General features: G+C 43.9%; 1 protein-coding gene across 1 annotated transcript; it reads right to left on the reverse strand.

The window, feature by feature from the left end:
- Window positions 1-1869: 1869 nt before the first annotated feature.
- On the reverse strand, window positions 1870-27439 carry LOC138369809 (penicillin-binding protein 1A/1B-like). The gene is made up of 3 exons (XM_069333549.1): window positions 27297-27439; window positions 5355-5444; window positions 1870-2890 (listed from the first exon to the last, which is right to left on the reverse strand). The coding sequence occupies exons 1-3, from the start codon at window positions 27305-27307 to the stop codon at window positions 2479-2481; spliced, it is 513 nt and encodes a 170-aa protein (XP_069189650.1). The 5' UTR covers window positions 27308-27439; the 3' UTR covers window positions 1870-2478.

Below are 27439 nucleotides of genomic sequence, written 5' to 3' on the forward strand. Positions count from 1 at the left end.
TATAGTTTCTCCATGCCCTTTTACTTTGCTGCTTAGCTAGCCTACATCTCTGATTAAACCATGGATTTCTCATTTTCATTTCTCTGTTTTCCTTTTTTACTGGGACAAACTTGTTTGTTGCGTCCTTGCACTTCTGCGTGATGTAATCCATCATATCTTGGGCTGTCTTTCCCCTGAGCTCTGTTTCCCATGCTATATCTGTTAGGAATTTTCTTATCCTCTCATAGTTTCCCTTTCGGTATGCTAACCTTTTGGTTTCGGTATCCCTCCTCGAGTTCAATAACCCTTCTTCAATCAAGTACTCAAACACCAGTACACTGTGGTCGCTCATTCCTACTGGGTCCTCAAAACCGATTTCTCTTATGTCGGAGTCGTTCAGAGTGAAGACTAGGTCGAGTCTCGCTGGTTCGTCATTGCCTCTCATCCTTGTGGGTTCTCCGACATGCTGGGTTAAAAAGTTGCTTGTCACCACCTCCAATAGTTTGGCTCTCCACGTATCCTCGCCTCCATGCGGTTCCTTGTTCTCCCAGTCAATCCTTCCGTGATTGAAGTCGGCCATGATGAGCAGGTGGGATCTATTTCTACAGGCAGCAGAGGCTGCCCTCTCAGTTATAGTGTTAACTGCCATGTTGTTGTTTTCATACTCTTGACTGGGTCTTCTGTCATTTGGTGGAGGGTTGTATATTACTGCTACTACTATTCTTGATCCTCCCATTGTCATAGTGCCTGCTATGTAGTCTCTGAACTCCTCACAGCCCGGGATGGCCATCTCCTTAAAACTCCATTCCTTTCTCATGAGTAGGGCCACTCCGCCTCCTCCCCTACCTTCCCTCTCTTTCCTTATTACTGTGTACTCCTGGGGAAACACGGCATTCATTATGATTCCAGAGAGTTTTGTTTCAGTGAGTCCGATTACATTTGGGTTCACTTCTTGTGCTCTTTCCCTTAGTTCACTTGTCTTGCTTGTGATCCCATCTATGTTCGAGTACATCACCCTGAAACTGACTCTCTTCTGCTTCTTCTCTGGGGGGGGAACTTTGGGATCTGGGGTGAGTGGGAGCTGGGGGGACCTGGCACGGGGAGACTGGTGGAGGAGGGAGGGCTTGGGGGGGGGGGAGAGGGGGGGGGGGGAGGGGGGGGGTGGGGGGAAAGGGGGAGGGTAAAGGGGGGTTGGGTGGTGGGGGAGAGGGGGAAGGTAAGGGTGTGTGTGTGTGTGTGTGTGTGTGTGTGTGTGTGTGTGTGTGTGTGTGTGTGTGTGTGTGTGTGTGTGTGTGTGTGTGTGTGTGTGTGTGTGTGTAAATCACGAAAATTAACACGTGATGAAAACTGTGACATGGTATATCCAACCCCCAACAGCAACAGCCGAGCCTCAAATGTACAACATATTTAACAGTCATTACACACATAATATCACAATAGAATGATGTAAGGGCGAAGAGGTAGATCGGCCAATTGACACAGCTCAAGTGCATGGGGGAGTTGTGTAAAACCCTGGTTTGTGTCTCGGAGAGGTTGCAGGATCCAAGTTAGTTCAGTAGAACTTCTGGTTTCAACTCTTTTGACCATGTCGTAGCTCAGTCGATTAAGGCAGCATCTGGGATGCTCTCGGACGTAGGCTCGAATCCTCGTCACGACCCTTGTGGATTTGTACACTTTACAGTCAGTTAACACATTTTAACAGTCTGCCATGGTCGAGTGGTTACCGTAGTGATTATGCTAGTGTTGTTTGATGCACCTGGATTTCTGAGGTTCGAATCCTTCACGAGGAAGAGTTCTTAGGTTACATATAACTTGTGGTTTAAGGAAGTGTTATCTTCACCGGGGAAACACAGACCCTGCACCACACTCAGTGGAAAATGAAATCAAATATTTGTAATAATATTTATTGGTAGTATAAAATAGCGATCACGCACTGGGGCTGATGAGTCGGACGATAGTGCTCCTAACTTGTTTATTATTGTCACCAGAAATGTTGAATAGTCTTGGTGAAGCGAAGGAACTCTTGTGCCATGTTGACGCCTGTGTTCCCAACCCTCTTTGTCGCGTTGTATTTCCTGTATCTTGACGAAGAATAAGTGTTAAAAAACAAATATCACCAGTTTCACTCTATGTATCTCCTGCTAGCTTACGACAACGAACAGTTCATGATTACATTAAGACAAATCTTGTGAATTTGAACCATGTTTTGATTGATTTCACATCTGGGTGAAAGGCATGACGGCCATTTTTGTGCATTCACTGCTGGGCGAATTGACGAGTATTTGTGGAGTTGATGACGATAAGACACGTGAAGATGCTCTGGAGAGACGACGTTTGCTGGACGATTGACGGACGAGGACGATTGACGGACGATGAGAAGATAATATAAGGTTAGCGTTATTAATATGAGATATTTTATTTATTTCCCCCATCCTTGGCGTCAGACATGACGTCAGAGGACGGGGAGCGTGGGGGGGGGGAAAGTATGTGATTTTGGAGTTACTCGTCGTCGTCGTCGTCATCGTCATCATCATCATCATCATCATCATCATCATCATCGTCATCATCATCATCATCATCATCATCATCATCATCATCATCATCATCATCATCATCATCATTATCATCATCATCATCGTCATCATCATCATCATCGTCGTCGTCATTATCATCATCGTCATCATCATCATCATCATCATCGTTATCATCATCATCATCATCGTCGTCATCATCATCATCATCGTCATCATCATCATCGTCATCATCATCATCATCATCATCATCATCATCGTCGTCGTCCCCGTCCCCGTCGTCATCGTCGTCATCATCATCATCATCATCATCGTCATCATCATCATCATCGTCATCATCATCATCATTGTCATCATCGTCATCATCGTCATCATCATCACTGCAAAAGAGGGCAAAATAAGACTCTCAAGAACACACAATGATGGTAACTCAAGGCAAATTGGGGGACTTCCGACAGGCCGCCGGCTTCCTGTCCCCGTCTAGACCACTAGAGTTAATGGCTCAGGTAAATTCTGGTAAAAACTCTTGAGGATCAGGAACACGGAGGCTGCCGTTGCAACCCGTTCTCGCACTTGCTTATAGTCAATATTGGCTTATTAATAAGTTCATATGTGACATACTAATTTATTGTGAATATTTTAGTTTACCTTGAAAAGCTTAATAGAAAACACCGACCTAACCTAACCACCTTAGTATGTTAATATGAGCATCTTATTGCTTCTTAAGTACAATTATTACTTAACCTATACTTATATTGATATTACAGTTTTATAAAAATAATAAAACAAAACCAATATATTTAAATAAATTGTAAAGTAACTCAGGATATTGTCAAATATTGTATAAAATCTCTACTGTTTAATAAAACTGAAAAAGAAATTCATAATATGAAAACTGGTGTTTAGCAAATCTATAGTAAGAGTTGTACCTTACAAACAACATATAACTTGGCATATACCACATATGTACTTATTAATCAGACAAATAGTGACTACAAACAATAAGTCATATATGTACTGTCTTTTGCGAGAGCGGGTTGCAACACCACGGCGCTCACTCCACATTCAACCCTTAAATAATATAATGAAAAAAAGGTAATTGTTCCAGGTAAGGACCTTCCGTATACATCATTATCACTATAATTACCACCATTAACATCAACAAATCTTATTTGCTAATGACACAACTTTCATTTTCTCCAGTCCTGACTCACATGCTCTAAATGTCACTGTGAATACTGAACTAAATAAAGTCCATCTTTGGCTAACTGCTAACAAACTCACTCTTAACATTGACAAAACTTTCTATATTTTGTTTCGTAATGAATCCTCAAATGAAATTAATCTAAGAATAAACAATATATAAATCAGTAGTAAAGTTGATGGTAAATTCCTTGGTGTCCTCATCGATAACAAGCTGAATTTCCAGAGACACATTCTAAATATAGCAAAAAAAGTTTCTAAAACTGTTGCATTCTTTCTAAGATCAGATATTATGTAATAATAATAATAATAATAATAATTTTTATTTAGGTAAAGGTACATACATAAAGAGATTTTACAAAGTTTGTTGGCTTTATAGATAGAGCTAGTACATACAATGCCTAAAGCCACTATTACGCAAAGCGTTTCGGGCAGGAAAAAACACTAATGACTAAAGCTTAAAACTAATGGGTAAAAAGAATAAAATGTGTTGAGTACAAATATACCCCGCCCTGCCTTGGTGACTCTCTATTACTCTCTCATCTATCCATATCTCAACTATGGTATTTGTGCTTGGGGTTCTACTACCCAAAATCATTTACGTCCTCTAATTACTCAACACAAAGCTGCTATTAGAACAATATCTAACTAAGTTGACCAATATCTAAGTTTGTTGACCAACTTGTATATTGGCTATTTTCTACCATGTTCCCCTCTGTTTTATATATATTTTTTTCAACGCAATTTATACTTTAAGCTCAATTACTATTAAGTTTTAATCTAAGTGTTTTCCCTCACCTCACCTCACCTTGCCCGAAACGCTATGCTTACTAGTGGCTTTAGGCTTTATTGTACGTACAACCTCTATCTATAAATCCCCCTTTATGTTTGTAAATCAACTATAAACTTTTATAAATTCTATAACTATAACTTCTATAAATTTCTATAACTATTCTAAAATCCTATAACTTCTATAAATTCATCAATATTTGTATCACACCTTTTATGTATGTACTCTACCTGAATAAACATTTGAATTTGAATTTTGAATTTTGAGTTATGTATGTATTTCCTGAATAAAATTTACTTTACTTTAAAACATCATCATAACCACGACTCATCACCATAGCCATCATTACCACCATCTTCATCATCATTATTCTTATTACCACTATCATCATATTTGTCATCATTAACACATCATTATCATCTGTATTATCCTTTTCACCATCACCATCAATATCATCATCACTACAGTCGTCATTTTCACCAACATTATCATTATCATCATTACCACAGTCATCATCATAACCATCATTATCATTATCAACATTATCAACATTACCATCATCATCACTATCATCATACAACAGTCAGGCACTCGTTATCAGTATCAGACTCCACCATATCATACACGTCAGGAACACATCATCATACATCATACACGTCAGATACTCCTGTCATCACGCATCATACAAGACTGGTACTCATCATACACGTTAGGAACTCATCACCACGCACCATACACGTCAGGTACTCATCATGCACGTCAGGAACTCATCATTACGCACCATACACGTCAGCTACTCATCATACACGCCAGGAACTCATCATCACGCACCATACACGTCAGGTACTCACTCGTCGTCGTCGTCGCCAGCACCGAAGAGGTCCCAGGCGGAGGTGCGCGCGAACAGCACCATCATGGCTAGCAACAACGACAATAACGCCCTGCAAAGATAAATTGTTTAAAATAGCTGAAAAATTAACCAGTCTGTGAGGAACAGGCTATTTGTTGGCAGCAGGATATCTGTAAGAACAGGCTATCTGTGGGGAATAGGCTATCTGTGGGGAATAGGCTATCTGTGGGGAATAGGTTATCTGTGGGGAGCAGGCTATTTGTTGGGAACAGGCTATCTGTGGGGAACAGGTTATCTGTGGGGAACAGGTTATGTATGGGAACAGATTACCCGAAATAAAGGATTTACTACACCATTTTATTTCTTGTGTGGAATTCAAGATTACACTTTAAAACTTCTAAAATTTTACGATTTTGTTTTCCTTTAAAATCTTAGGACTCATTCCTTGTATTATTACATAATTGAAGTGAGATTATCGACTACAGAACTCGATAAATTTATAATACACTTGCATGTAGCGATTCATCGTGGCAGATTTGAACTGATGTGAATCCTAAGACAAACTTTCTATACTTAGAAACATCTCCTCTCTTCTGCCAATTCTCACAAACTGCGTGGCGATAACACGCGGTTGCCAGTAAATGTGGCGTGTGTGGGAAGCCTACAGCAACAGCTGCTACGCGCCTCTGGGGCTGGCTCACAAAATCAGTGCCAATGAATGCAGTCACAGCAGACGCTGGTATGGCCTTATATCCAGAAAAAAGACGACACTAGGATGACATCAAACACATGTTCTGTTCTGTTGCTTTGTGGTCTGGTCTGTGTTTCTTCTCTGATGGTGTGGTCTGGTCTGTGTCTCCTCTCTGATGGTGTGGTCTGGTCTGTGTCACTCCTCTGATGGTGTGGTCTGGTCTGTGTCTCTTCTCTGATGGTGTGGTCTGGTCTGTGTCTCTTCTCTGATGGTGTGGTCTGGTCTGTGTCTCTTCTCTGATGGTGTGGTCTGGTCTGTGTCTCTTCTCTGATGGCGTGGTCTGGTCTGTGTCACTCCTCTGATCACTCAGATCTTTTTAGTAAGTTCAACATCATCTAGCACAAATCTGGTAACTTTGTCTTCATTACTTAGTTCAGAACCAAGAAATGTTCAATTTAAACTCCTGCCAATCGTTCGTCCACACTCCCTTAACAACCAAATTTCTGAGATTCGTAGATAATATTTTTATTAGTAATACTGAATAACTATTTTGCTATGTATTTAACAAATACTACATGAAGTTAATATTTAAATAATGTATTAAAATGTTACGTGGGGATCACATAATCTTTTCTTATATACAAATGAGCGTCTGTAAAAAGCATAGTCTATATTACTATACTTTAATGGATGACTACTAATACCTGTAGAAGGTTTCGGGAGTTTTTCTACTCCCCAAGGCTCCACTTGAGCCTTGTGATAAGGTGGTCCAACAGGCTGTTTCTTGAAGCGGCCCGCAGCATCCACTACAACCCGGTTGGTCAATATATTGCACAAAGATGGGTTCAGCCTTGTTTCATCCAGCTGGTGGTTTGTTTTTAGTCGTCTACTTCAAGGCAACACCAACATTGTGTTTGCTCCCATTTACCCATTGTTGGGTAAATACTGGTTCGGTAACAGGCTTGTCGATTTGTGGAACCAATTACCGCATAATATAATAGACGTAGGCTCCCTTGATTGTTTCAAGCGTAGGTTAGACATATCTACGAATGTGTTATGGTGGATGTAAATAGGAGCTGCCACGTATGGGGCCAATATGCCTCCTGCAGTTTCCCTGATTTTTATCTTCTTATGTTCACAGATGAGGCTAATATTGTCCAGGCCATCTGGTCCGTGTTGTCTCTGGCATTCGTTTATTACTCTAGTGTGAGTGTTTTTAAACATAAGGATTGGGTCAGAATTTTCGAAGGACAGGTATGTCAATTAGTTTTTTTGAGCAAAATCTTAAATAAAAGGCAAGAATTAAATTTATCTCCAGCAATCTCTGCCAGGTTCTGAAGCCATACTGATGGAAATACAAGCGTTCAGCCCGAGTTAATTAAGAAGAGGAATTTCTCTAAAAGTGTGTAATCTGGGAAGAGGTTAATTCTTGCCCCGACTGAGCAGAGAAGCTTAGTGTTATCTGCACCTTTGTGAACACAGTAACTACAATGAAACTGGAAAGATTTTGTTAAGAATGTTGATAAATAACACATCCTAGACACTAGTTTACAGCTCTCAGTAACATGCATTTGAGATTTCTTTGGGGCCTGTCCCAAAGAATTACATTGTTTATGTAATTGTTAACATAAATAGTTCAAATAGTTTTGAGCGCCCAATATAAATATATTATATAATATATAATATTATATATAATATATATTATAAATAATATAATATATATTATATTATATATGTAATATATATTACATAATATATATATTATAATAAATATAATATATACATATTAAAAAATACGATATATATATATATATATATATATATATATATATATATATATATATATATATATATATATATATATATATATATAAAATGTCGTTTTTTATTTTATATGTATTTATTATGTTTATTATAATATATTATATAATATATATCATATGTATTGTATTTTATATATATATATATATATATATATATATATATATATATATATATATATATATATATATATATATATATATATATATATATTAGATTATATATTATAAATAAGAAATATATATATTTACAATACTTGAACTATTTATGTTTACAATTACATAAACGTCAGACAGGCACCAAAGAAATCTCAAATGGCCGTTAATGACAGCCGTAAACTATTGATGTCGTTGTGTGTCTTGGAGACACAACAATATATAGCTGTCGACTCCCGATAGCTCAGTGGAAGAGCTTCCGACTCACACTGTGGAGTCGGCGGTTCGAGTCTCCTAGAGAATCAAATATATCAAACACTACAGCTATTGTTCTAGTTGATGATACAGTCAGCCCAAGTCAAGAGGCACCAGGTCGAACTGGGAGCTGTGTAACCCAGTCAGCCGCCGCGGGTTCGGACACCGGTACCCCCCTGCTGGCCTAAATATGGTGCGAGCAACTCCTGGCTCTTGCCCACCATTTTATTTTGGCTCTGGTGCCCCTCTCCCGGACTCTCTTTGCTTTCTGCTTGCCTCTCCTCCTTTGTCACTTATCGGCGCTGCTCTCCTGTTTGTTTTCTCTTGTAAGAGTGGCGAGGGCGTGTTTGTAGTAAGTATTTGGCTGAGCGCTAGTTTGTCCACTGTTGTTCAAATAAATTCGGAGATTTGAACGTCATAAAGCCACTCTTAATTTTTAGATTATTTGCAATGTTTCTATATTTTTACTTGGCCTATTTTTGTATAATATATGTCTCTGAATGCTATATTTACGCTTTATTCGCTCTCAAACTGTGGCCGCCAAATATAGCCTAGGCTCTGTTGACGTTTCCTGTATGGTCAATTAGAACCAATCAAATAGCGGCTTGCACATCACACCCCACACAAAAAAGACACCAAAAAACCATCCTTGCTTTGACACACTCCCTGAGCAATTATAACTGTCTCTAATGAATGCTCTCCTCCCGTTTTAGATGGGCGAGATCAAACGACTTCACAATGGTGGCTGGCAGTGTGAACGATTGCTTCCACTCCTGCCCCCAGGAGATAATACCGGTGATTCTTCCATTATCACAAGCTTGAAAGAAGGAGATACGAACGTGTGATGATTGGCAGATATATCGCATGAGCTAACCAATACAAGCAAAAGAAATTCAAGAGTAGAGTGAAGATATGATGACCAGACCACACACCAGAAGATGATGAGACGACAACGTTTCGGTCCGTCCTGGACTATAATAAGTCGATTGTGATGATGATTAAGTCACAATCGACTTGATAATGGTCCAAGATGGACCGAAACGTCGTCGTCTCTTCATCTTCAGCCACGTTATTATGACTTATCATCTGCATATGAGTAAAGTGAACTAAAACAAGCGGGAAATCAATATCGAAGGCGATAAAAGATTGTAAACAATTACGGTGACTGGTATATCAATTAGAGTTCGCAGTTTTTCCATTCAAAACAATGCAACTCCTGATGAAGATATCAACGCATTAAGGCTTAGCTGGGAGGAAATAAAGACTGACGATTATGAGAGTCAGGAATGCGTTCTCCGGCATTCGTACCTAGTAGCCAGAACTCACTTCTCAGCCTACTATGCAAGGCCCGATTTGCCTAATAAGCCAAGTTTTCCTGAATTAATATATTTTCTCTACTTTTTTTCTTATGAAATGATAAAGCTACCCATTTCATTATGTATGAGGTCAATTTTAAATTTATTGGAGTTAAAATTAACGTAGATATATGACGGAACCTAACCAATTAGGTTACGTTAGGAAGCCGAAAAAGTTAGGTTAGGTTAGGTTAGGTAGGTTAGGTAGTCGAAAAAACATTAATTCATGAAAACTTGGCTTATTAGGCAAATCGGGCCTTGCATAGTATGCTGAGAAGTGCGTTCTGGCTATTAGGTATGATATATATATATATATATGTCGTACCTAGTAGCCACAACGCACTTCTCGGCCTACTATGCAAGGCCCGATTTGCCTAATAAGCCAAGTTTTCATGAATTAATTGTTTTTCGACTACCTAACCTACCTAACCTAACCTAACCTAACTTTTTCGGCTACCTAACCTAACCTAACCTATAAAGATAGGTTAGGTTAGGTTAGGTAGGGTTGGTTAGGTTCGGTCATATATCTACGTTAAATTTAACTCCAATAAAAAAAAATTACCTCATACATAATGAAACCGATAGCTTTATCATTTCATAAGAAAAAAATTAGAGAAAATGTATTAATTCAGGAAAACTTGGCTTATTAGGTAAATCGGGCCTTGCATAGTAGGCCAAGAAGTGCATTCTGGCTACTAGGTACGACATATATATATATATATATATATATATATATATATATATATATATATATATATATATATATATATATATATATATATATATATATATATATATATATATATATATATATATATATATATATAATTGTTAACATCCAAAATAAGAGTTTAATATATTCTTGTAATTAGAGCATAGAGAGCTGAGACGGCAAACAGCTGTACACAAGAGAGGTGCGGGCATAGAGTTACTTGTGTTGCGATTTAGAAATACCTTGGCAGAAGTACTCAGTGTAGAGGCTACACGCATTCCAGGCTACACCTGAGCCACGAGTGTATTGTCTCGCTTACACTCCCACCAGCCCTCAACACTGTACTCCAGCAACACTGTTCTCTAGCAACACTGTACTCCCACCAGCCCTCAACACTGTACTCCAGCAACATTGTACTCCCACCAGCCCTCAACACTGTTCTCCAGCAACACTGTACTTCCCCCAGCGCTCAACACTGTACTCCAGCAACACTGTACTCCAGCAACACTGTACTCCAGCAACACTGTACTCCAGCAACACTGTACTCCAGCAACACTGTACTCCAGCAGCACTGTACTCCAGCAACACTGCACTCCAGCAACACTGTTCTCTAGCAACACTGTACTCCAGCAACATTGTACTCCAGCAACACTGTACACCAGCAACACTGTACACCAGCAACACTGTACACCAGCAACACTGTACTCCAGCAACATTACTCCAGCAACACTGTACACCAGCAACACTGTACTCCAGCAACATGTACTCCAGCAACACTGTACTCCAGCAACATGTACTCCAGCAACACTGTACACCAGCAACACTGTACACTAGCAACACTGTACACCAGCAACACTGTACACTAGCAACACTGTACACCAGCAACATGTACTCCAGCAACACTGTACTCCAGCAACACTGTACTCCAGCAGCACTGTACTCCAGCAACATGTACTCCAGCAACACTGTACTCCAGCAACACTGTACTCCAGCAACACTGTACTCCAGCAACACTGTACTCTAGCAACACTGTACTCCAGCAACACTGTACACCAGCATCAATGTACTCCAGCAACACTGTACTCCAGCAACACTGTACTTCAGCATCACTGTACTCCAGCAACACTGTACTCCAGCAACATTGTACTCCAGCAACACTGTACTCCAGCAACATGTACTCCAGCAACATGTACTCCAGCAATATGTACTCCAGCAACACTGTACTCCAGCAACATTGTACTCCTGCAACACTGTACTCCAGCAACATGTACTCCAGCAATATGTACTCCAGCAACATGTACTCCAGCACCATGTACTCCTGCAACACTGTACTCCAGCAACACTGTACTCCAGCAACATGTACCTTAGCAGCACTGTACTCCAGCAACACTGTACTTCAGCAACATGTACCTTAGCAGCACTGTACTCCAGCAACACTGTACTTCAGCAACATGTACCTTAGCAGCACTGTACTCCAGCAACATGTACCTTAGCAGCACTGTACTCCAGCAACATTGTACTCCAGCAACACTGTACTCCAGCAACATGTACCTTAGCAGCACTGTACTCCAGCAACATGTACTCCAGTAACATTGTACTCCAGCAACATGTACTCCTGCAACACTGTACTCCAGCAACTCTGTACTCCAGCAACACTGTACTCCAGCAGCACTGTACTCCAGCAACACTGTACTCCAGCAGCACTGTACTCCAGCAACACTGTACTCCAGCAACATGTACTCCTGCAACACTGTACTCCAGCAACACTGTACTCCAGCAACACTCTACTCCAGCAGTACTGTACTCCAGCAACACTACTCCAGCAACATTGTACTCCAGCAACGCTGTACTCCAGCAACACTGTACTCCAGCAACATATACTCCAGCAACATTGTACTCCAGCAACACTATACTCCAGCAACATATACTCCAGCAACACTGTACTCCAGCAACACTGTACTCCAGCAACACTGTACTCCAGCAACACTGTACTCCAGCAACACTGTACTCCAGCAACACTACTCCAGCAACATTGTACTCCAGCAACACTCTACTCCAGCAGTACTGTACTCCAGCAACACTACTCCAGCAACATTGTACTCCAGCAACACTGTACTCCAGCAACATATACTCCAGCAACATTGTACTCCAGCAACACTGTACTCCAGCAACATATACTCCAGCAACACTGTACTCCAACAACACTGTACTCCAGCAACACTGTACTCCAGCAACACTGTACTACAGCAACATATACTCCAGCAACACTGTACTCCAGCAACACTGTACTCCAGCAACACTGTACTCCAGCAACACTGTACTCCAGCAACATATACTCGAGCAACACAGTACTCCAGCAACACTGTACTCCAGCAACATCTACTCCAGCAACACTGTACTCCAGCAACACTGTACTCCAGCAACACTGTACTCCAGCAACACTGTACTCCAGCAACATATACTCCAGCAACACTGTACTCCAGCAACACTGTACTCCAGCAACACTGTACTCCAGCAACATGTACTCCAGCAACACTGTACTCCAGCAACATGTACTCCAGCAACACTGTACACCAGCAACACTGTACACTAGCAACACTGTACACCAGCAACATGTACTCCAGCAACATGTACTCCAGCAACATTGTACTCCAGCAACATGTACTCCAGCGACACTGTACTCCAGCAACATGTACTCCAGCAACACTGTACACCAGCAACACTATACACTAGCAACACTGTACACCAGCAACACTGTACTTCAGCAACATTGTACTCCAGCAACATGTACTCCAGCAACACTGTACTCCAGCAACATGTACTCCAGCAACACTGTACACCAGCAACACTGTTCACCAGCAACATGTACTCCAGCAACACTGTACTCCAGCAACACTGTACTCCAGCAACACTGTACTCCAGCAACATGTACTCCAGCAACACTGTACACCAGCAACACTGTACTCCAGCAACACTGTACTCCAGCAACACTGTACTCCAGCAACACTGTACTCCAGCAACACTGTACTCCCCCCAGCGCTCAACACTGTACTCTAGCAACACTGTACTCCAGCAACACTGTACTCCAGCAACATGTACTCCAGCAACACTGTACTCCAGCAACATGTACTCCAGCAACACTGTACTCCAGCAACATGTACTCCAGCAACACTGTACTCCCGCAACACTGTACTCCAGCAACATTGTACTCCAGCAACACTGTACTCCAGCAACACTGTACTCCAGCAACACTGTACTCCAGCAACATATACTCCAGCAACATGTACTCCAGCAACATGTACTCCAGCAACACTCTACTCCAGCAACACTGTACTCTAGCAACACTGTACACCAGCAACATTGAACTCCAGCAACATGTACTCCACCAACACTATACTCCAGCAACACTGTACTCCAGCAACAATGTACTCCAGCAACACTGTACTTAAGCAGCATGTACTCCAGCAACATGTACTCCAGCAACACTGTACTCCAGCAACGTGTACTCCCACCAGCCCTCAACGCTGTACTCCAGCAACACTGTACTCCAGCAACATGTACTCCAGCAACATGTACTCCAGCAACACTGTACTTCATCAACATGTACTCCAGCAACACTACTCCAACAACACTATACTAAAGCAACACTGTACTCCAGCAACACTGTACTTCAGCAACACTGTACTCCAGCAACACTGTACTCCAGCAACATTGTACTCCAGCAACACTGTACTCCAGCAACACAATACTAAAGCAACACTGTACTCCAGCAACACTGTACACCAGCAACACTGTACTCCAGCAACACTGTACTTCAGCAACACTGTACTCCAGCAACACTGTACTCCATCAACACTGTACTCCAGCAACACTGTACTTCAGCAACACTGTACTCCAGCAACACTGAACTCCAGCAACACTGTACTTCAGCAACACTGTACTTCAGCAACACTGCACTCCAGCAACACTGTACTCCAGCAACATGTACTCCAGCAACATGTACTCCAGCAACACTGTACTCCAGCAACACTGTACTCCAGCAACATGTACTCCAGAAACATGTACTCCAGCAACACTGTACTCCAGCAACACTGTACTCCAGCAACACTGTACTCCAGCAACACTGTACTCCAGCAACACTGTACTCCAGCAGCACTGTACTCCAGCAACACTGTACTCCAGCAACACTACTCCAGCAACACCGTACTCCAGCAACATTGTACTCCAGCAACACTGTACTCCAGCAACACTGAACTCCAGCAACACCGTACTCCAGCAACACCGTACTAAAGGCAACATTGTACTCCAGCAACACTGTACTTCAGCAACACCGTACTCCAGCAACATTGTACTCCAGCAACACTGTACTCCAGCAACACTGTACTTCAGCAACACTGTACTCCAGCAACACTGTACTCCAGCAACACTGTACTTCAGCAACACTGTACTCCAGCAACACTGTACTCCAGCTACACTGTACTTCAGCAACACTGTACTCCAGCAACACTGTACTCCAGCAACACTGTACTTCAGCAACACTGTATTCCAGCAACACTGTACTCCAGCAACACTGTACTCCAGCACCACTGTACTTCAGCAACACTGTACTCCAGCAACACTGTACTCCAGCAACATGTACTCCAGCAACACTGTACTCCAGCAACACTGTACTCCAGCAACACTGTACTTCAGCAACACTGTACTCCAGCAACACTGTACTCCAGCAACACTGTACTTCAGCAACACTGTTCTCCAGCAACACTGTACTCCAGCAACACTGTACTTCAGCAGCACCGTACTCCAGCAACATTGTACTCCAGCAACACTGTACTCCAGCAACACTGTACTTCAGCAACACTGTACTCCAGCAACACTGTACTCCAGCATCACTGTACTTCAGCAACACTGTACTCCAGCAACACTGTACTTCAGCAACACTGTACTCCAGCAACACTGTACTCCAGCAACACTGTACTCCAGCAACACTGTACTCCAGCAACACTGTACTTCAGCAACACTGTATTCCAGCAACACTGTACTCCAGCAACACTGTACTCCAGCAACACTGTACTCCAGCAACACTGTACTCCAGCAACACTGTACTCCAGCAACACTGTACTTCAGCAACACTGTACTCCAGCAACACTGTACTCCAGCAACACTGTACTTCAGCAACACTGTTCTCCAGCAACACTGTACTCCAGCAACACTGTACTTCAGCAACACCGTACTCCAGCAACATTGTACTCCAGCAACACTGTACTCCAGCAACACTGTACTTCAGCAACACTGTACTCCAGCAACACTGTACTCCAGCAACACTGTACTTCAGCAACACTGTACTTCAGCAACACTGTACTCCAGCAACACTGTACTCCAGCAACACTGTACTCCAGCAACACTGTAGTCCAGCAACACCGTACTCCAGCAACACTGTACTCCAGCAACATTGTACTAAAGCAACATTGTACTCCAGCAACACCGTACTCCAGCAACATTGTACTCCAGCAACATGTACTCCAGCAACACTGTACTCCAGCAATACTGTACTCCAGCAACATGTACTCCAGCAACACTGTACTCCAGCAACATTGTACTCCAGCAACACTGTACTCCAGCAACATGTACTCCAGCAACACTGTACTCCAGCAACACTGTACTCCAGCAACACTGTACTCCAGCAACACTGTACACCAGCATCACTGTACTCCAGCAACACTGTACTCCAGCAACACTGTACTCCAGCAACATGTACTCCAGCAACACTGTACTCCAGCAACACTGTACTCCAGCAACACTGTACTCCAGCAACACTGTACTTCAGCAACACTGTACTCCAGCAACACTGTACTCCAGCAACACTGTACTCCAGCAACACTGTACTCCAGCAACACTGTACTCCAGCAACACTGTATTCCAGCAACACTGTACTCCAGCAACACTGTACACCAGCATCACTGTACTCCAGCAACACCGTACTCCAGCAACACTGTACTCGAGCAACACTGTACTCCAGCAACACTGTACTTCAGCATCACTGTACTCCAGCAACACTGTACTCCAGCAACACTGTACACCAGCAACATTGTACTCCAGCAACACTGTACTCCAGCAACTTGTACTCCAGCAACACTGTACTCCAGCAACACTGTACTCCAGCGACACTGTACTCCAGCAACACTGTACTCCAGCAACACTGTACTCCAGCAACACTACACCAGCATCAGTGTACTCCAGCAACACTGTACTCCAGCAACACTGTACTCCAGGAACACTGTACTCCAGCAACATGTACTCCAGCAACACTGTACTCCAGCAACACTGTACTCCAGCAACATGTACTCCAGCAACACTGTACTCCAGCAACACTGTACACCAGCAACACTGTACTCCAGCAACACTGTACTCCAGCAACACTGTACTCCAGCAACATGTACTCCAGCAACACTGTACTCCAGCAACACTGTACTCCAGCAACACTGTACTCCAGCAACACTGTACTCCAGCAACACTGTACTCCTGCATCACTGTGCTCCAGCAACACTGTACTCGAGCAATACTGTACTCCAGCAACACTGTACTCCAGCAACATGTACTCCAGGAACACTGTACTCCAGCAACACTGTACTCCAGCAAACACTGTACACCAGCAACACTGCAGGAAGGTGGGTGTGTGGGGGTGATGCTGCAGGTATGTGTGTGTGTTGGGGTGATGCTGCAGGAAGGTGGGTGTGTGGGGGTGATGCTGCAGGAAGGTGGGTGTGTGGGGGTGATGCTGCAGGTAGGTGGGTGTGTTGGGGTGATGCTGCAGGAAGGTGGGTGTGTGGGGGTGATGCTGCAGGTAGGTGGGTGTGTGTGGTGATGCTGCAGGTAGGTGGGTGTGTTGGGGTGATGCTGCAGGTAGGTGGGTGTGTTGGGGTGATGCTGCAGGTAGGTGGGTGTGTTGGGGTGATGCTGCAGGTAGGTGGGTGTGTGGGGGTGATACTGCAGGAAGGTGGGTGTGTGGGGGTGATGCTGCAGGTAGGTGGGTGTGTGGGGGTGTTGCTGCAGGTAGGTGGGTGTGTTGGGGTGATGCTGCAGGTAGGTGGGTGTGTTGGGGTGATGCTGTAGGTAGGTGGGTGTGTGGGGGTGATGCTGCAGGAAGGTGGGTGTGTGGGGGTGATGCTGCAGGTAGGTGGATGTGTGGGGGTGATGCTGCAGGTAGGTGGGTGTGTTGGGGTGATGCTGCAGGTAGGTGGGTGTGTGGGGGTGATGCTGCAGGAAGGTGGGTGTGTGGGGGTGATGCTGCAGGTAGGTGGGTGTGTTGGGGTGATGCTGCAGGTAGGTGGGTGTGTTGGGGTGATGCTGTAGGTAGGTGGGTGTGTGGGGGTGATGCTGCAGGAAGGTGGGTGTGTGGGGGTGATGCTGCAGGTAGGTGGATGTGTGGGGGTGATGCTGCAGGTAGGTGGGTGTGTTGGGGTGATGCTGCAGGTAGGTGGGTGTGTGGGGGTGATGCTGCAGGAAGGTGGGTGTGTGGGGGTGATGCTGCAGGTAGGTGGGTGTGTGGGGGTGATGCTGCAGGAAGGTGGGTGTGTTGGGGTGATGCTGCAGGTAGGTGGGTGTGTTGGGGTGATGCTGCAGGAAGGTGGGTGTGTTGGGGTGATGCTGCAGGTAGGTGGGTGTGTTGGGGTGATGCTGCAGGAAGGTGGGTGTGTTGGGGTGATGCTGCAGGAAGGTGGGTGTGTTGGGGTGATGCTGCAGGTAGGTGGGTGTGTTGGGGTGATGCTGCAGGAAGGTGGGTGTGTTGGGGTGATGCTGCAGGTAGGTGGGTGTGTTGGGGTGATGCTGCAGGAAGGTGGGTGTGTGTGGTAATGCTGCAGGAAGGTGGGTGTGTGGGGGTGATGCTGCAGGAAGGTGGGTGTGTGGGGGTGATGCTGCAGGAAGGTGTGTGTGTGTGGGGGTGATGCTGCAGGAAGGTGGGTGTGTTGGGGTGATGCTGCAGGAAGGTGGGTGTGTTGGGGTGATGCTGCAGGAAGGTGGGTGTGTTGGGGTGATGCTGCAGGAAGGTGGGTGTGTTGGGGTGATGCTGCAGGTAGGTGGGTGTGTTGGGGTGATGCTGCAGGAAGGTGGGTGTGTGTGGTAATGCTGCAGGAAGGTGGGTGTGTGGGGGTGATGCTGCAGGAAGGTGGGTGTGTGGGGGTGATGCTGCAGGAAGGTGGGTGTGTGTGGGGGTGATGCTGCAGGAAGGTGGGTGTGTTGGGGTGATGCTGCAGGTAGGTGGGTGTGTGGGGGTGATGCTGCAGGTAGGTGGGTGTGTGGGGGTGATGCTGCAGGTAGGTGGGTGTGTGTGGGTGATGCTGCAGGTAGGTGGGTGTGTGGGGGTGATGCTGCAGGAAGGTGGGTGTGTGGGGGTGATGCTGCAGGAAGGTGGGTGTGTTGGGGTGATGCTGCAGGAAGGTGGGTGTGTTGGGGTGATGCTGCAGGAAGGTGGGTGTGATGCTGCAGGTAGGTGGGTGTGTGGGGGTGATGCTGCAGGTAGGTGGGTGTGTGGGGGTGATGCTGCAGGTAGGTGGGTGTGTGTGGGTGATGCTGCAGGAAGGTGGGTGTGTTGGGGTGATGCTGCAGGTAGGTGGGTGTGTTGGGGTGATGCTGCAGGAAGGTGGGTGTGTTGGGGTGATGCTGCAGGTAGGTGGGTGTGTTGGGGTGATGCTGCTGGAAGGTGGGTGTGTTGGGGTGATGCTGCAGGAAGGTGGGTGTGTTGGGGTGATGCTGCAGGTAGGTGGGTGTGTTGGGGTGATGCTGCAGGTAGGTGGGTGTGTGGGGGTGATGCTGCAGGAAGGTGGGTGTGTTGGGGTGATGCTGCAGGTAGGTGGGTGTGTTGGGGTGATGCTGCAGGAAGGTGGGTGTGTGGGGGTGATGCTGCAGGTAGGTGGGTGTGTGGGGGTGATGCTGCAGGTAGGTGGGTGTGTTGGGGTGATGCTTCAGGTAGGTGGGTGTGTGGGGGTGATGCTGCAGGAAGGTGGGTGGGAGGAATGGTCCTAAACGCTGTATGTTTACATCTCGAAGAGAACTTCAGCTCTTCATTTCTATTCTTGACTTCCCAGTGGTCGTAACTCTTGGTGCTCCGGCTCAGACGTTTACAATGTAGGCTGATGAGTCGTATTCAATTGTATTGAGTTTCTGGACGATTTTAGCCTGGGCGGGAACATGGTTCTCCAGAAAGTACATTTTGATCTAATGCATCTAAGGTACAAGTGGCCCTGTACCTTAGATGCTATGGTTGGCAGCTTGTTCCAGATGCTTGCTACCTCCTCAACGGGCCGCTGTACCGTTGGGTGAAGCTGATGAGGCAAAGTACGCCTTTTGTAGAAATAGTTTAGGCTACTCTATCCCTTTGGTGGGGGGTAGAAATAGCCTAAGCTACTCTATCCCTTTGATGGGGGGTAGAAATAGCCTAAGCTACTCTATTCCTTTGATGGGGGGTAGAAATAGCCTAAGCTACTCTATTCCTTTTGATGGGGGGTAGAAATAGCCTAAGCTACTCTATTCCTTTGATGGGGGGTAGAAATAGCCTAAGCTACTCTATCCCTTTGATGGGGGGTAGAAATAGCCTAAGCTACTCTATTCCTTTGATGGGGGGTAGAAATAGCCTAAGCTACTCTATTCCTTTGATGGGGGGTAGAAATAGCCTAAGCTACTCTATTCCTTTGATGGGGGGTAGAAATAGCCTAAGCTACTCTATTCCTTTGGTAGGGGGTAGAAATAGCCTAAGCTACTCTATTCCTTTGATGGGGGGTAGAAATAGCTTAAGCTACTCTATTCCTATGAGATGTATTTCTTTCTTGTCTCAATAAACATACTTGAACTTGAAAATACTCTCCCGTCGCCAGCTTCGTCTGTGATCATGTAATAGCGTGATCTTTAATGCAGATTGAGATCAACTTTTGAATTCGTTATAAAGAAGGCATGGAAAACTCTTCAACTCCCAAATCAGATCTATAATAGAGAACTCCTCACTAATTCCGATTCCTATTCATGGTTTTATCTAAAAATGTTTGATAAAATAGAAGATAAGACCGCACATTTAGCGAGGACCAAAGGTAAACTATTTGACCCAATACCATCAAGAAAGTGTCGTATTAAAGTGCCCCCTTTATCCTAACCTACCAGAGGATCCAAAACAGAAAACGGGACAGTACGTCAATTTCGCCAGCCGCTTCCATTTTCTAGTACGACGATTTTTTTTGCCTTAGGTAGAGTATACGTCAAAATGCGACGTTCTATTAGAATGACGGGTTGGTTTTAGCAACTCGCGCAAAAAAATGTAACATTTTTTTCCTCTAAATAAATTTCACACTTGTTGTATAAAAATATAACACAATAATAATAATGAAATAATTTAATATAAATAATTATTGTAATAATTAATAACAAAAGTTGTTGGCATGATTACAGAAATAGCTGTTTAAAATTTATTAAAAATTATTATAATTATATGATCATAAACCGAATTATATTTCTGGGGCAAAGATAAAGATCTATGCAGAGTATTGCGTGAGAGAGAAAGACAGAGAGAGAGAGAAACACACTTGTGTATTTATGTAAATAAATGACACCAAATCTTTCGCACTCTCCTGAGTGCTTTGTCAAAGTCTGAGTGTGTGGTTTGAGCGAGACATCAGTCGTTGAGATGTAAGTCTCAACGAACCACACACTCAGACCTTGACAAAGCACTCAGGAGAGTGTGAAAGACTTGGTATTTCACAAATACACAAATGTGGGTTATCTATATTGCTGCACCTACTTCTGCTTGCACTGCTACTACTATTTATTGCTACTGCTACTGATATTACTGCTACTTCTACAATTATGACTGCTGCTATTACAGCAGCTCTAATACTAATAGTACTGCTGCTATTAGTTCTTCTACTGGTACTTGTACTACTATTACTTCTAGTACTGCTACAATTACTGTTGCTGCTGTTACTACTACTAATAATAATAATAATAATAATGCAAATAAAAGTATTATTAAAGAGATTATGATTTCTGCTTTCGTTATACAGTACAATGTTTGGACCTAATGTGTTTGGTCGTACATCTTTGGTTTGTCTCTGGTCATAACGTCTTTGGTCATACTGACTTTGGTCAAAATATATTTTGTCGTCATGTCACTGGTCGTATTGGCTTTGATGATAATATCTTTCGTCGTGCTGTATTTGGTCGTAATACTTCTGGTCGTGCTGTATTTGGTCGTTATACCACTGATCGTGCTGTATTTTGATCTTGTCATGTACACATTCTGTATTTGGTCGTGCTGTATTTGGTCGTAATATCTTTGGTCGTGCTTTATTTGGTTGTACTATCTGGTCGTGCTGTATTTGGTCGGATTCTCTCTGGTCGTGCTGAATTTGATTATACTTAGCATTACTTGAAATTGTGTTTGCAAAACAGTTTGTCAATGGTCTCTCTTGCACCTTTGCACTTGCTATAACCTTTCGCCAGTACAAGCCTGAAGGGCGCCGGGGTGGGTACGATAAACTTGTTTGTCGAGCACTGACGGCAGTGTTATATCCTGTCCTTCCTCTGAGAAAATGAACTTATCTTAAATCTAGGCCAGGAATGTTTGTTTTGTTAGATACACAGAATTTCATCTCCAGTTTTATGTTAACGCAGCGGCGGCAGCGTAGTTTTGTGTGGAGACAGCTGCGTAGTTGTATGTAGAGGCAATATTGTTGTCTCTACGACAATGCTGCATCTCGCTACATTTCGTTATTTCAGTTACATTCAACCGCGTAGTTTCTGTCGAGCTCAAAATAGCTCCAGTACTTATTTAGCCTTCAAATATTTCTTAAACTGTTTACTGAGATTGCGATGAACCTGCCGATATAGTTCATACTCCTAGCAGTGTTTATATCTCAGTATACTCTAGTTTACATTAATCCTTGACTCTGGATAGGATTAAAGGTTACTTTAGAGTTGTAAACAAAATGAAATGATAATTCCGTCAGTGTGTGTACCTCCTCAACTTGCAATCGCAAAAAAATTGAGCTTCACACGGTATAAATGATGTCATGTAACGCCAGAACATCAACAACGATCGCGAACAACACTCTTTATTAGTCCATGACATCAATAAAAGACTTTGAGCTTTGGTATGTATCACTGAGCAAATTAAGTTGGTAATACGTAGGGAAAATAAAGCCCATAGAGGAAATAAAGCCTAGTCCGGGAGGCGGTGGGTGAATTAGTGGGAGTGTTCGGACGTTGTCTATGAATAGCCTAGCCTGGGCGTCCAGTCTTGCGCTCTGGTGGTGTGTTTTGCGATGAAGCAGACCTACGTCACGCTACAGCAGACCTATGTCACTCTACAGCAGACCTACGTCACGCTACAGCAGACCTACGTCACGCTACAGCAGTCCACATAGCTGCAAAAAGTAGTCTAAACAGGATAGGTTTGATTGAAACAGACAATGGGATACATAACTGTGCGCCAGGAACAGTTCGTTAGTTAGTCAATGATCTAATGTGCATCAGGAACAGTTCGTTAGCTAATCAATTATCTAATATGCGCCAGGAACAGTTCGTTAGTTAGTCAATGATCTAATGTGCGCCAGGAACAGTTCGTTAGCTAGTCAATGATCTAATGTGCGCCAGGAACAGTTCGTGTGCTAATCAATTATCTAATGTGCGCCAGGAACAGTTCGTTAGCTAGTCAATGATGTAATGTGCGCCAGAACAGTTCGTCAATTATTCAATCAGCCCGTTCTTGTGAGCATTCGCAACGTCAAGAAATTGTTGTATTAAAGCGCCTCAATTTAACCTTATTACCAGAGGACCCACGAACATAAAATGGGGACGAGGAGTCACAATAACGTGGCTGAAATATGTTGACCAAACCACACACTAGAAAGTGAAGGGAAGACGACGTTTCGGTCCGTCTAAATCACAATAGACTTGAGAATGGTCCAGGACGGACCGAAACGTCGCCGTCCCTTCACCTTCTAGTGTGTGGTTTGATCAACAGAAAATGGGGACATTATGTCAAATTCACGAGCCGCTGCCATTTTCTTGTACATAAATTTTTGACCTTCGGTAATATATGCGTCAAAATGAGACGTGCTATAACGAGAACAGGTTGATTTTATGACCTAGTGATAAAAAGATATCACTCTTAAAGATATAAAGATGCAAAGATATCACTCTTCAAAGATACACTTATAACGTTTTCAAAGATAATCATTGAAAGAGTGACAAGAAGTAAGATCACAAAACACATGGAATCCCAGCATCTCTATAACCCTAGACAACACGGTTTCAGAACAGGGCGCTCTTGTCTATCACAGTTGCTGAACATCACTATGCCCAGCATAGACCAGAAGACCAGAAGACATACAAAACGCGGACGCAATATTCAATTTTGCAAAAGCCTTCGACAACTGTGTGTTACTGCGCACAAAATGCGTTCAAAAGGAATCACCGGAAAAATAGGAAGATGGATCTACAATTTCCTAACAAACAGAACCAAATGTGTAATAGTCATCAAAGTTAAATCCAGACCATCAACGGTGAAGATGGCCAGTTCCCCAGGGTACTGATGCTTGCTCCAGTACTCTTTTTCATTCTCATATCGGAACTATAGTACCGTATCATCCTTTGTAGATAACAATAGGATTTTTATGAGAGTAGACAACATAGAGGACACGGCAAACCTCCAATCTTATGTAAATCAGGTCTTTCGATGGGCTACAGAAAATAATATGGTATTTAACGAAGATTAGTTCCAGCTCATGCGCTATGCAAAAAAATATAATATAAAAATGGAGACCACGTACAAAACGCAGTCAAATCATACCGTACAACGCAAAAGCAATGTAAGGAATTTGGGTGAAATCATGTCGGAAGACCTTAACTTTAAAGAACATAATAAAGTAGCCGTCACAACTGCATGAAAAATTGCAGGTTGGATAACAAGAACCTTTCAAACAAGAGATGCCGAACCAAGGATGATACTCTTCAAGACGCTAGTGCTCTCTAGAGTAGAGTACTGCTGCACAATGACAGCCCCTTTCAAAGCTGGAGAAATTGATGATCTGGAGAGCGTGCAGAGATCCTTTACCGCTAGAATCCACTCAGTAAAACATTTAAACTACTGGGAACGACTAAAATGCCTAAATCTGTAATCTCTTGAGTGGAGGCGGGAGAGATACATAATAATTTTCACGTGGAAAATATTAGAGGGGCTGGTCCCAAACCTGCACACAGAAATAACATCACATGAGACCAGAAGACATGGCAGGATGTGCAGAATACCCCCGTTGAAAAGTGGAGGTGCAACAGGTACTCTGAGAGAGAACCCTATCAACATCAGAGGCCCGAGACTGTTCAACACGCTTCCACTACACATTAGGGACATAACTTTTGGAATAGTTCGTCAACTATCCAATCACGCTACATCACTCCTGTGTTACGTTAAAACAGTCCAACGTCGCGTTACAGTAGACATACATCATCCTACTGCAGATTTACGTCACACTACAAGACTTACGTCACGCTACAAACATTCAAAGCCACGCTACAGCAGTCCTACATCACGCTACAATGGACCTATGCGCGGGCTACAGTAGGGAGTTTATCTACACCAAATCACTCTCCTCTTATCACCTTTCCTGCCTGGAGTCAGGGGGCGGTATCAGCGACTGTCAGCGTGAGGCGGCAGTCTGATAGCTGCCTTCGACCCAGTCCAATTAGAAGAGGAGCAGACTGAACACTAAGTCATTGTAATCCTGCTATTTTCTTCTCACAATGTAGTCATAAAACCATGAAGCTTTTAAATGCAAATTATCTAAGTCGGAAATTAATTTACAAATTACAATTAACAAATAAATGAAAGATTTAAGCTTAATCTAATCACTCTCATGTTAAAAGTGGCGCTCACAATTTCACTAGGATATACCGGATAAATTTTTTGAGTGGGACGAAACATAGCTTCCAGTACTCAGCCGAAGCCTAAACAAACATTTTCAAACCCAGTGCATGATTTAAGATGACGATAGCTTTGGCTGTATTAAATAATACTTGGTAAAATACTTGGTTATACTCGATAATTGGCTAACTCGAAATGCTAAAACTGACAATAATTTTGGACGAGAGAATTGAATTCTCTACAGTTTTGGGAACATATGATTGATCGTTTGTTCCACAGCGTGAGGGTAGGGTATAGCGTACCCACAACCATTATACCCCGTAAGGGTACGGCATACCCACAACCATTATACCCGTGAGGGTACAGCATACCCACAACCATTATACCTGTAAGGGTATAGCGTACCCACAACCATTATACCCGTAAGGGTATAGCGTACCCACAACCATTATACCCGTAAGGGTATAGCGTACCCACAACCATTATACCCGTGAGGGCACAGCGTACCCACAACCATTATACCCGTGAGGGCACAGCGTACCCACAACCATTATACCCGTGAGGGCACAGCGTACCCACAACCATTATACCCGTGAGGGCACAGCGTACCCACAACCATTATACCCGTGAGGGCACAGCGTACCCACAACCATTATACCCGTGAGGGCACAGCATACCCACAACCATTATACCCGTGAGGGCACAGCGTACCCACAACCATTATACCCGTGAGGGCACAGTGTACCCACAACCATTATACCCGTGAGGGCACAGCGTACCCACAACCATTATACCCGTAAGGGTACAGCGTACCCACAACCATTATACCCGTGAGGGCACAGCGTACCCACAACCATTATACCCGTGAGGGTATAGCGTACCCACAACCATTATACCCGTGAGGGCACAGCGTACCCACAACCATTATACCCGTGAGGGCACAGCGTACCCACAACCATTATACCCGTGAGGGCACAGCGTACCCACAACCATTATACCCGTGAGGGCACAGCGTACCCACAACCATTATACCCGTGAGGGCACAGCGTACCCACAACCATTATACCCGTGAGGGTACAGCATACCCACAACCATTATACCCGTGAGGGCACAGCGTACCCACAACCATTATACCCGTGAGGGCACAGCATACCCACGACCATTATACCCGTGAGGGCACAGCGTACCCACAACCATTATACCCGTAAGGGCACAGCGTACCCACAACCATTATACCCGTGAGGGCACAGCGTACCCACAACCATTATACCCGTGAGGGCACAGCGTACCCACAACCCAAGTGTTAAGGACAATTTCGTTTAACTTTGATTACGGTTCCGCTCTTCGCAAGGTTAGAATTGACCCCAAATATCCTCTGTTCATCTTCCAAGATACACAGGTATTTTATCAATACGTCTTTCTTAATGAACGTATCACTAAACTGCGGCAGACCACTTCGTTATCAACATTTGACGGACGCAACGGTGGTCCTCAGATAGCTCCACGCTTAGTCCACTACGGGCTCACCATAGCCCGTGCTACTTAGAACTTTTGTTCCAAGTAGATGATTCTTAAGCAACAACATATGAAGAGCTCCGTGCTGGTTGTGACAACAAAATATTGCTACACGCAGCAGACGATATTAACGTCGTGCGGGTTTAGGCTTCCTCCTGCACCGCTCTCTGCTGTGAAACAGGTTGGTGGTGACTATGACATTCCACACCGCCTCCCAACCCCCACTGACGCCGGTGATGGTGGCAATCTTGAGTAATCCTTATGTGTCGCCATTGGGTGATTGAAATATAATCCTGAGCACCACCGTTTAGGCTCCTGTTTTGAGTTAGATTTTGAAATGAGCACTTTAACAAGCCTGTAAAGTAATTACGAAACAGAACGGATTTATTTTCACGTTCAAAATATGTATGCACTTCGACAAGATGCTATAAGAAACGCATTTGATAATTCTTGGAGGACAATTTGTTGGCAATATTTTCATTTTTATGCAACAGAAAACGGCTTCAGGCTGGGCAGTCTTGAAGGGTGACTTACTTATTCTTCATGGTTGCGACTTGTCCCGGAGACGAGTGAAGACCAACTGGTGGCAAATGTGGCACTCCTGGCTGGCTCTAGCCTGCGCTTGGCACCCGGCGCCACCACCGGTACATGGCACCACACGCTGCTATCGCTGGCCT

This window comes from Procambarus clarkii, chromosome 4 (assembly GCF_040958095.1).
Source record: "Procambarus clarkii isolate CNS0578487 chromosome 4, FALCON_Pclarkii_2.0, whole genome shotgun sequence".
In the NCBI taxonomy this organism is placed as follows: domain Eukaryota; kingdom Metazoa; phylum Arthropoda; class Malacostraca; order Decapoda; family Cambaridae; genus Procambarus; species Procambarus clarkii.

What these genes read in the sequence shown, in the direction of transcription:
- LOC138369809 (XM_069333549.1), bottom strand. An exon ending in GCTGGCGACGACGACGACGA is followed by an intron (nt 2,891 to 5,354) that starts GTGAGTACCTGA and finishes CCTCTTTTGCAG; the next exon opens with TGATGATGATGACGATGATG.